This window comes from Malaclemys terrapin, chromosome 4 (genome assembly GCF_027887155.1).
Source record: "Malaclemys terrapin pileata isolate rMalTer1 chromosome 4, rMalTer1.hap1, whole genome shotgun sequence".
NCBI lineage: Eukaryota > Metazoa > Chordata > Testudines > Emydidae > Malaclemys > Malaclemys terrapin.
Window position 1 is genome coordinate 146,090,152 of NC_071508.1, and position 12,103 is coordinate 146,102,254.

Below are 12,103 nucleotides of genomic sequence, written 5' to 3' on the forward strand. Positions count from 1 at the left end.
AAAGGCCTCTTTCCCTTTCACACCATCACAAAAGCGGCTATTGAAACCGAGGGAGCGGGGGGGGGGGGGGGGGGGGGGAGGAGGATGTGGTTTATGGTTAGTTTGGAAAGCTCCCTAAACCAACATCATATCCTAAACACATTTGGTTCGGTCATTTGGAGCAGGAGAGTTAACTTGTGAAAAAGAAGAAAAACCCACCAACCCTGACTGCTACTTTAAAAAGCAAACAGACAATATTTGAAACGAATCCAAAATTTTATTTCATACACATACATTGATCACATGGGATGAGCGTGTGCACTACATCACAACTTCAAGTTTCCCTGTTTGAAAAACAAAAAAGAAAACACCCACTGACATTTACGCTGATCCTCTTCCTGCAAACAGATAGCTTCTTGGGTAGGAAGATGCATCCACCTCTCTGGCTGATATGACATAATGTACATGTAGCAACTCACCACTGCTATGAACAAAGTTTGTAGCGGGGGGGGGGGGGGGGAGAGAGAAGAGAAATCACATTCCCGTACATAGGATATTTTTATTGAAAAGACCTTCAGTATATCAAACAAATTTATACCATGTTGAATATACAGAATCAATATATTTTCAATATTGAAATATTTTACTTTTTTCTAGGGGAAAATTTTCTTGGTAGGTAAAATTTCTACTTTGCTAGTGAAAGTGGGTCTGTGTAAATATAAATACTAGGGTGAGATTTTCTGGTTGCGTCCCCAATTAAAAAGAATTTTAAAAAATCCGAAATAGTAACTGTAACAAAAGAGATACTGAATGAATGTTTTGGTGTAATTTAAAATGTCATGGAGCATTCTTTTAAAGAACTTAAGTTGTAAAATATGTAAGTCATTAACAAGTTATGACAAAACTTCCTGCCAGGATTGGAGTACTGTTCCGGGATTAGTGAGATTTAGGGTCTTGACTAATTAAGCTATGCTTCATTGTCAGTTATAGTAGATCTTATTAAAAAAGTACAGTTGCAATATATTTACATTGTTTTTACCAACACAAGTGAAAACAGCTGTAGAGTTACTCATTGGTCAAATGAAACCCAAGCTAGTCAAACATAGAGTATAAAGATTGAAATACAGGATCTTGTATTTGAAAGCTAGCAAGGCAAGTAGTACACCATTGAGCTACTGGTTGTATTGTATAAACATTCCCAGATGCCAAGAATCAGCGAGAGAATATCCACTGTTACAATAAGTGGTTTTCGCTACAGAAACCCTTCTGCCTGTACACAAGGATGCAAGAGTAGAAAAGAGTTAGTCAAAAACAATTTCCACTTTGTTATGGGCTATAAAGATTTTCTGACAGGTACCTTAAGACTCGGTTGTCCTTTTAAATACAAAAATTTGAACTCATCCCTGATTTGGAACTTCATATTAACAGGGTTGCCATGGATCCGGAATTATCCTGAATGTATAGCTGCTGGGTTTTTGAGCCAAAAAATGGAAGTGTTCTAAGGGTTCAGAATAGCCTGGAAAGCTGGAGCCGTTCTCACTCCTGCACCAGTGGCATATGACAGCTCCTCTCTCAATGCTGTTTAGATGTGAGGCGTATGGGTGTCTTTGCAATCGCAGCAGTCCCGCTTCAGGCCAAAGGCCAGAACCCAATTTAAACATCAGTAGAATCTCCTCACGGTATGTTTGGAGTTGCATACTGTACCTGATACTGTAACCTGCCTCTCTGAGCTCTTTATGGGGCCATTTCAGACGGCCTCAGCCTCCACCTGAAATATTAGGTGTTTATGGTGTTCAAATTGATGTTTGTAGCCTCTGGGCTTATCTTCTCGCTCTACATCTGGTTAGGACAAGTTTCCTAAAGCGGATTAAACAAATTTGTCAATTTCAGGCTATAGGTAAGCAAAGCACTGGGTGCGTCCACCAGGACACCATTCTGATGGTTTGGCTTTGCCCTGATTAGCAGGGCTCAGCCGATCGATTAGAGAGCCACCTCGCCATCTTTCTTAATGCCTCATGATCCAGCTTGGAGGCTTTAATGGAGGCCCACCTGGAACAGCAACTCAAAGCATGATATTTACAAAGCGAGGAAGTTGCAAGCTTCCACCTTAAGCTGTTCGAGGTATGTCGTGTCAATATACCACCCTATAATTGGGTGCTCTATTTAAAGATGCACCCAATTTTCTTGACTCATTTTGTTTCGTGATGGGAGGTTAAAGCAGTAAGAAATACATGGTGAAAGCACACAAAGGGCTGGATGGTTAGTGACCGGCTAACGGGAGTCCAACACATTAACAAAAACGTCAGTGGTTGATAGATCACCCTTAGTCCTTCAGTATGGAGTCCTCTCGCTATTCTAACCATATGCACATTTGCGATCTGCATGTGGCCATTGTTTGGCTAGAGTGCTATGGCCCTTCTGTTAGTAAAAGCCTGTTCTGAATGAGTGGGGGAAGAGGGGATTGAAAATAGCAGTCAGATTCGATGGCAGAGGGAGTTTTGTAAACACTGTGGTTTAGAGCCAATAGATTTGGGAAAAGATACCCATTGAGGGCAATATAGTGGAAGCAGAGAATTGCACAGGGGTGGACAAATTTGCACTGCCTTCCATCTGAGGTCCCCTCTGAATCAAGCCATGCTTGGATCAGCCACTTAGCACAGTACAGCAGCAGGCCTGCTGTAGGCTGGCTCTGTCATGCTGCTTAAGGGACATGGTTCAGATAAGACGTGCTGCTGTGAAACATTAATATAGATCAGGTGATATTAAAATCGAGAAACATGGGTAAAGAGAAGAGGCACAGAAGGGTAGGGGAGGACCAGAGACAATTTAGTCAAAATAACCTATATCATTTTTCTTCTTGGTTTTACCCTATGACCTCCATGGATCTGAGTGACCCTAAACTCCCCATATAAACTGTTCTGATTTCAGGAATAGGCTTCTCAGTAGCTGGCAACCCTACAGAAGATGAGAGGTATTTCAGGCACATCTAAGGCATTAGAGTAATTTTCTCTCTGCTGTCAGAACATCTTTTGTTTTTTCTCTACAGCGTCTTCCACCAGCATGTGGCTCCAAACAATAGAAGTTTCTAAATGGATTGAACACAGGGATCTTTTCATGCACTATTACTTAAAAGTAGTCACAAAAATATGAAGCACCAATCACAACACCCGATTTACTTTTACAACTGAAGCTATCATATACAAGTGTTAGAAGTCGTGGTAAGAGGTTGCGAGAAACACACAGACAGACAGTGTTCACACTGCAGATGTGAAGTATACTGACTAAGCCCTTGCTAAACGGTTTAGTTTGTTATCTTTTGAGGAATCCCATCCATCTCTGTGCTACTCTAATGCAAAAACAAAACAAAACAAAAAAAGCACGAGACCAAACATTAAGTAATATAATAGTAATCTAGCCTGTTGTGATATTTGACAATTCAACTTAAATAAGTATTATTTGGAAAAACCCAACGATAATCATTCCAAGGAGGTTATACACAGCCTCAACCTTTACCTTGCTCAGCACAAGTGTCTTTTTTAAATATGGAACAATCAAACAAGGGTTTGTTTTTTGTTGGTTTTTTTTTGTGAGCAGAAAAGTGACACACATTTAATCTTTACATATTTTTCTATCTCGGTAACTCTGCAGACCTCAGATCTTCTGCCTCACGATGTAGATCTTATTCCCCAAAAAGGTGACCAGTTTCTTTAAACATGCACATCTCCGGATCTTCCAGGCCTTGTTATTTTTTAAATTCTGTGGACTAGAAAGTTGTCCACATTGCTAAAAATGCTACATCAGTGTTCAGAGCGGGCCGAGTGCATGTCAGGCTCATGGAGGGCTTACAGAATCGCACAGAAGAACTTCTTCTCTCTAAAGGGGTTTTCTGAAGCTGGCACCGGGGTCAGGAGAGGGTCTTCCTTGGCATGGGCTTCGCAGTACGCCATCAAGTCTGCCGCTGCTTTTGACACCTGAAAATAAATGCACACTCTGTATAAGCCTTGAACTACGTTGTCTGGAGCTCCTCCACTTCAGAGCACACAAAGGAGGGAGCACCTAAAGTAGGGTGACCAGATGTCCCGATTTTATAGGGACAGTCCTGATTTTTGGGTCTTTTTCTTATATAGGCTCCTATTACCCCCCACCCCAATTTTTCACATTTGCTGTCTGGTCCCCCTAAATTAAAGCATCTTATTTAGGTGAATGGAAGATAGAGAAGTTGCCTGAAGTTCCCACTTGCTCCTTCACTGTACTCACTACCAATCGATGGACTTTCTAACTCGGCATTACAACAATCACAGCCCTGTCCTTGTTCACTACTTGGCATTCATATCATCCCTTAGGTAAGAGTGACTGTAGAATGTAACTGGCTAGGAATCTGAAGTGCTCCTGAACTCTAAGATCCATTTTAAAGTGGTACACCAACAGGGGAAATTCCCCTTTAAACTGCACGACTCTTCTACTTTGAAAAGGGATTGTTCTCTAGCGGCTGTAATCACCGCCAAACTTTAGTGCCAAAGTGTTGTCCCAACTGCACCGGTCACTTAGGGCATGTCTACACGGCCATTAAACCACCTGCAGCTGGCCCACGCCTGCTGACTTGGACTCACGGGGCTCAGGGGCTGTTTAATTGCAGTGTAGACATTCCGGCTCAGGTTGCAGCCAAGCTCTGGGACCCTTCCACCCCCCAGGGCCCTAGAGCCGGGGCTCTAGCCCGAACTGGACGTCTACACTGCAATTAAACAGACCCAGCTCAAGTCAGCTGGCATGGGCCAGCTGTGGGTGTCTAAGTGCAGTGTAGAGGTACCCTTAGGACCAAAGTGGAGATCCTTGCTCGGGTTTTATTCAGTCCTTACTCATGCAAGTGGAATTTGCCTAACTAAAGACTGAGGGAAGACCTGCAAGCAGGAAATAGAAGGTAAACTGAACTTTCACCCTTCCTAGATAGCCTGTGGTGTAACAACTGGAACCTCCATTGTTTTTCTTCCTCATCTGGAGTATTTGCATTTACACTGTGTGTGCGCGCCCAGTGAATAGAAGGACATGGCTTCTTTCCAAGTGTAAAGAATGCCCTTACCAGGAAGGCAAGGAAGCAGGATTTGTTGCTTCAAATGCTCTCTATTTTCTAAATGCAGACCTCAGCTGGAGTGCCCCGCCCAGCTGAAGGCACATAATGACTTTACTCAACTTCTGCTATAAGGCAACAAGTCCACAAACCACTCTGAATGTGGAAGATCCTCTCTAGGGCTTATAAATGGGTTGGTTACCCCCTCATCACTGACACAGGTTCAGCGTCCCAAACTTTCATCCGCTCCCTGGAGATTTCCCAATTTAGTCTAAACTTAAGAACAATCGATGTAAATCTTTGCACAAGTCTCCTTGTGGACGGGTTGTTGCTATGGTTATTTTACCCTGCAAGACCTCCTGTCTCATCGCCTAGCTCTTAGATTCCACCTGTTATCTTCCAGAGTTGGAGGCTAGGGGACCCTCCACCTGATCTGATTGCCAGCTGAGTAGGCCTCCAACTCCGAGAACCTGAAAACCTACTCTCCACCCAACCCTCTACTGCTAGGAGCAGACAGATTTTTGCACATGTAATCAATTCTGAAGCCCAGTTTATTTTTTGGGGTTTCAGGAGCCTGATGATGTCAATAAGAGGGCAGGGCAGGCCAGGCCAGCTGGGAGATTGGACAGAGTAAAGAAGATCACCTGATCAAATGGTAACTTGCAGGTCTCTGTTTTATTCTTCAGCTTTATACTGAAAGTACATTTTTGCTGTAGCATCTTTGATGTCCCGTGTGTGCAAATCCCAAACAACTTCCACACAATAAAAGGCATTTATACATCAGCTATCCAAAACATGGTGTTCATTTCTTTTGATGCTAAAATGGTTTTCATTTGCATCTCTTTCAGGCAATCCAGCCTTCTAGTTCTTTTTCCCCCAACAAAGCAGCCTCTTTTCGAGGCATTTAACAGCTAACACAAATCTATTAGCAAAGACTTTTAAGAGAAAACCTATGCGGTCTGCAAATCTATTTTTATCTCCCTTTAGTTACAGGCAGGTTTTTGATCCATCAACACCTTTTACCTGATTTGATCTTACAAACACACTCAGTGCAGGACACACTCAACTGCAAATAGCTTGCAAGAATACATGCGACAATATTTATTCACGATTAAAGAAAGGAAAGTGGCATGTCATTTTTATACCATGTTGAACCCGTCCAGTGGAGGGCTGCGGTTGCTATGGTAACAAATATCAGTGGAGTCACTGACTGTATATGGTTATTCATAGATTCTAGGACTGGAAGGGACCTTGAGAGGTCATCGAGTCCAGTCCCCTAAATTAATGGAGATATCCTATCTCCTAGAGCTGGAAGGGACCTTGAAAGGTCATCAAGTCCAGCCCCCTGCCTTCACTAGCAGGACCAAGTACTGATTTTACCCCAGATCCTTAAGTGGCCCCCTCAAGGATTAAACTCACAACCCTGGGTTTAGCAGGCCAATGCTCAAACCACTGAGCTATCCCTCCCTCTTATCTATTAAGAACATGAACCTGGCTCAGTGGAAGCTCTTGAGCAGTGAGGGGACATTACCAAATGCTGAAGTTCAGATATTGGTATTTCACACTTTGGAATCAGCTACGTTTCCCTTTAACAAAACTGGAATGCTCCAAGACTCTGCTCCCAAAAGGTTCAGGTTACTGGAGGCAACTTTCTGAGCCAACACAGAACACAGTCTAAGCAGCAGAGATACATTACGCCTTTCAAAGCCTGCACATATTTGGGAGACAAGACTCTTAATATATACCTGAGCTGAGCATGAAAAACATGCAGTTGCATGCATCAGAATGGTGCTTAAGCAGCACACACACAAAAATAAAATAAAATAAAAAGGCCATAGCTGCATAATTACCCTTTTGTGCAGGCAGCTGTTTATTTGGCATGCACCATGACGTGTCTGTGCCCACACATTCAATACAGGCACCCAGTTTGGAATGTTGGCCTTTAAAAACGGAATCTGTCCATGATCACAATTGTAATTGTTGTTTATGGTAGCATTCATCATGTGCTAGGGGCTTTCTGGACAAATCAGGAAGGGACAGCCCAATCCCGGAGGAGCTCACAGTTTAAGGACAGAACTTAGTAAATATTGGAAGGGTAGAGGCAGAATTGTGCCCACACTACAACTCAGATGGACAATATAGGGGCTCATTATTCCAGCGTAACAACGTACTGACCAGCACCAAAAGACCTATATGCAGCCGACGCAGAGGAATCCCTCCCCAAAGGGATCACTCTTCTGTCCATTGAAAAAGAGAGACTTGAAAGGATAACTTTGCTTTTTGTTTTGTTGCGTTTCTCTAAGCAAGTCTGGGTACACCACTGAGCCCAATTTCATGCATTAACAATGTTATCCAAAGAACAAAAGTGTCTGAAATATATTAAATGAGACGCTCAACTGCAGTCATCTTCAAACAGAACCAATTCATCATGAAAGAGCATCTTCCTGTTTCCCAAAAGGCCATATAATTAGGACTAGTTTAACGGAGTTTCCCAAACCTTCTAGTTTTCCCATTGTACAGTTCATGGTCACACCAGCAAAGTATCCATCACCGAATAAGAAAGCTAGAGAACTTTGTTAACATCACAGACTTGAAGACAGAAGGACTTGATGATCATAATGATCTGTGCTCCTATAGAACACAGGCCCCAGATTTTATCCAGTGAGATTCCTGGATCTAACCTGACGGGGGGAGGGATAGCTCAGTGGTTTGAGCATTGGCCTGCTAAACCCAGGGTTGTGAGTTCAATCCTTGAGGGGGCCACTTGGGAATCTGGGGCAAAATCAGTACTTGGTCCTGCTAGTGAAGGCAGGGGGCTGGACTCGATGACCTTTCAAGGTCCCTTCCAGTTCTAGGAGATGGGATATCTCCATTTAGAAAAACCATTCAGTCTAGATTTAAAGACTCAGTGATGGAGGATTTACCACACCCCTGGCTACTCCATTCCAGTGGTTAATTACCCTCACTGTTAAAAATAAAAATTTCCAGTGTGAACTTGCCTACTTCAACTTCCAGCCATTGGATCATGCCTTTTGTCTGCCAGATTAAAGAGCTCTCCAATATCAGATCTCTTCTCCCCGTGTAGGTAATTGTAGGCCATGATCAATTCGACTCAATGTTTTGTTCAATAAGCTAAATACACAGAGCTCTAGGACTTGAGGGACACTAGATCTCGAGTCTATAGCTTGTGTTTTATAGGAAGTCTGACTACATGGCTCCAGTAGTCTTATCTGGCCTTAAAATCTACGACTTGGAGTCTTAGCTGCAGAAGACTCCTCATGGAACCACAAAGAACATGCTAATTACCCAGTTGCCTTCAATCACGCTTTACCTTTATTCTGTCAATGTTGGCCTCCATTTTCAGCTGTTCCACCAGCTTCCTGGCTTGTGCTATGCTGGCGGTGTTGTTGCTGGCCATCTGAGTGCCGGTTGCGCTTTTCAGATATGCTGTGGAAACAAAGTGAAGTAAGGCAATACATCAGAGAACTAAAACTGGATTTGCTGCAAGTACCATGGAATCTAATAAAGGGCATCTGTGATTAACAGAGATGTGGCTGTGTGTGTTAAGTTTAATGCGGTCCCAATCCATTTTTATATAGGTAAATGGCCTCAAAAGATGTAAATCCTGGCTGTAGTGACATTGCTAGAACCATGACAATGTTCCTCCTCTTTGCAGTGTCTACAGTGGTGAGGAGTCAAAAATTATAAGGGTCCCAGAGCTAGAAGCGCTATTCCAGCATCGGGCACTGTTCCCTCATCACATCAGGTATCTAAAAGGAGGAGGGAGAAAACTTGTTCATCTTAGCCTCTAAGGATAGAACAAGAAGCAATGAGCTTAAACTGCAGCAAGGCAGGTTTAGGTTGGACATTAGGAAAAAAGGTTCCTAACTGTCAGGGGGCTTAAAAACTGGAATAAATTGCCTAGGGAGGTTGTGGAATCTCCATCTCTGGAGATATTTAAGAGTAGGTTAAATAAATGTCTATCAGGAATGGTCTAGACAGTATTTGGTCCTGCCATGAGGGCAGGAGACTGGACTATGACCTCTCAAGGTCCCTTCCAGTCCCAGAATCTTGGAATCTATGAAAACCACTATGACACCAAATGAAGTTAAATCTGGATTTGCCAGTTGGCATTAAGTGAGAGAAGCAGGCCCATTGCTTATATCCTTACTTGGACAGTGACTGGAAAGGGAAGGAGATCTGGGGTTGGAGGCAGGCGGGAACATACTTTAGTTTTACAGCTCTGATGGGGCTGTCTCTTCAGTGCTGTAACCATCAATCACTTTGTTGTTCCCCAGGGTAGATTCTTAAACTGCACTGAGCAGTAAGTTGTGCTGTTAACCCTGCTCTTTTGGCTAGTGCTGTTGCGCTGATGCAGTGTTTTCACTGTTCGTGTATTGCAGCAAGCTTTCTAGAGAGCAGATCAGTATTAGGATTTTCACTTCCAGGTGGGTAGGAGAGAGAAGTATCATCACTAATGGAGAAACTTTTCCCCACTACCTTCCCAATCAAAACAACAACTCTATAATTATGTGCGGAATGCAAGCAAGCATTTCCTCCAGTCTTGGAACAAAATAGCACCTACTATAAAAGCCCCTCTCAGTTTCAACTTCACATGACAGCAAACGGATGTTTTCAACAAGTTCTCTAGTCGACAGCTTGAAGTGTCTTTCAAGTTGCCCGTAGCAGTAATATCAGTCATTATGGTTCATTATACTGTATTGAAATACCAAGCTTTACTATAAAATAATTAGGAAATATACATCCGTGCATTTAAGTAGCTTACTATAATATACTGATTTCTAGAGACCGACATGGTGCATTGGTCTAGCATTGCATTGTCCGCACAACAAGTGAGCATTTAGATGCAAAACAGGATATTGTCACTTCCTGTTTCTTTAGGGTTTCCTACAAAAGGATAACTGCAATCGTTCATTATGTTGCCAAGTCTACACGGTCTCTATAAAGCATGCTTTTCTAAGTTGGCTCTGCTTACACTGGGCAGAAAAACAGTGTCTGCGTCTTTCCAGCAAGGGCCCCATTTAAGCATGATTAGTATTTTTCAAGCACAAACATGATCAATGTAAGAGATGGGACACAGCTGAAGTGCATTGGGCTATCCCAGGCGGTGCTAGGAGAATAAACTGACTTTTCAGATTTCTGGCAGTTCCGGGAAAAGAAAAAAAAAACTCCACACAATCAGTTTGTCTCCAACTGAAACTTTTAGAGAATTGAAAGATTTCATTTCAGGTATTTTAGTAAAATGAAGGGCTCAATTCACAAAAGCTGAGGGAGGAGGAGGAAGAGGTAACGCCACCCTTATAGCCTTTAGTCCAGTGGTGAGAGCACCCACCTGGGATGTGAGAAAGCCAAGTTCAAATCTCTGCTTCTGCCCCTTCTGAGGGGCGTGCCCAAACCACCAGGCTATTGGCTATTCGGGTTTGTCTCTCTCAATCTCGCAGGCTGAAGATGTTCCACTTGGTCTAAACAAACAGTCACTGGAGCAGGGATTGGAACCCAGATGTCCCCCAGCTAGAGAGAGTGAGAATGTCTGACTTTCTCCCAGCCAATGACTATCCAGATATTTTATCCTCTCCATGGACACACTCACCAAGAGTCTAGGACAGCATTCTCTTTTATGAATTTCTGGGCTAGAAAGACCAACCTAGAGTCAGCTCTGTATTCTCTACGGGCCATATTTTTCTTCGGAGTGATAACGAGTAAGGGGTCAAAGAGGCATTTCTTCAAAACATCACCCCTCAAGGGGGTCTCCCGCTGGCTTTGAAAACTCTCGGCAGGTCTAGTTTTGGCCATTTAGCCTGAGCCAGCTTAAAGGGAAGGATTCAAGGGTGCTCACGCTACAGTGCTTGTGTTAAATCCTTCAACTCAGGAACTCATCTTCAGGCCTGCTCAGAGAAAACCAGAGCCTGACATGAAGCCACTGCAGTGCCGTTCCCGTTCAGGCCTGTCCGGCTAGGGGTATGCTGGGGGTAGCAACAAGGAGCAAGCAGCAAAGAACGCTCATACTGGGTTTGGGAACCGGGCGGGCACAAGCCTGCCCACGGCTAAATGACCCTCCCGCAACTTATGGGGAGGATCCACCGAGTCCAGGACTTGGGCTGGTAGGTAGGATGCATGTTTCAAGGAGACCTTGAACTGCGAGGAAGAGCTCTCGCCACAAACACACCTCATGATCCCCAGGCCTTCTCCACACCCAATCTACCCTTTTCACTTAGAATTAAGTAACAAAGTGTTTTACCAAAACGGTCTTTTCCGTGAGTTGCTTCTCTAGTGGAAGGTCTGCCAATCGTCAATAGTCAATACCTTTAAGGGGGACAAAGAGAGAGAAACAATTGATTAGACTGACACTTTACATTAGATCCATGTTATGGACTCACTGTTATGGTACAGACGTTACTTGGAAACCAAGACATGACAAAATATCATTCAGAGGATCAGCAAGCTTGAAAACTCAGTTCAGAAAGGCAGAATGTACTGGGGGGGGGGAGGTTATTCCAAGACACTTGGCGAGATGACATATTGATTTTTATCCTAGTCACTTTTCCATACTGCAACAGGGGTGAGCCTAGGAGGGCTGAGTTTCAGGATTTCTGACAGAAATTCCTTCCACTTGTCTCATTCCTCACATAAATATGCCCGGTCTAGTCATAAGCATCAGAGGATGACTGATAGGTACACTGACCAATCAAATACAGATTCCAATTCACTAGACTAGGAAGAAAGTTACACTACATTTACCTTATTTACAAGGCTTTTGAATTCACGTGGGTCAGGAACGGACTGAGAAACATTGCAAGAGGGGAAAAAAATATTTTAAAATGAAGGAGATCTATTACACGTACATTCAATTTCTATTACATTGAATACGTGAGTGTGGTCTGGTATAACCTGGTCAGTGGCCCTCAGTTGGCAAAGCCTGCATAGTTCAATTATGCAACCACTCCACACTCCTGCTATTAGAACTGTAAAATCATGCTACGGCACCCCAGCATGTATTCTATTTTATCTATAGTGTGTGATATGCACACAGATTATAGA

At 43.3% G+C, this 12,103-nt stretch overlaps 1 protein-coding gene across 4 annotated transcripts in view; it reads right to left on the reverse strand.

Annotated features, from left to right (window-relative positions):
• Positions 1 to 236: 236 nt before the first annotated feature.
• The window catches only part of GNG2 (G protein subunit gamma 2), a 91,810-nt gene continuing 79,943 nt past the window's right edge, over positions 237 to 12,103 (reverse strand). For all 4 annotated transcript variants that reach the window (XM_054026669.1, XM_054026670.1, XM_054026671.1 and 1 more), the window contains 3 exons: positions 11,304 to 11,368; positions 8,376 to 8,491; positions 237 to 3,950 (listed from right to left, as the gene is read on the reverse strand). In XM_054026669.1, coding sequence (XP_053882644.1) covers positions 3,822 to 3,950; positions 8,376 to 8,462 — 216 coding nt within the window. In that variant the 5' untranslated portion in view covers positions 8,463 to 8,491; positions 11,304 to 11,368 and the 3' untranslated portion in view covers positions 237 to 3,821. The remainder of the gene's footprint in view (positions 3,951 to 8,375; positions 8,492 to 11,303; positions 11,369 to 12,103) is intronic.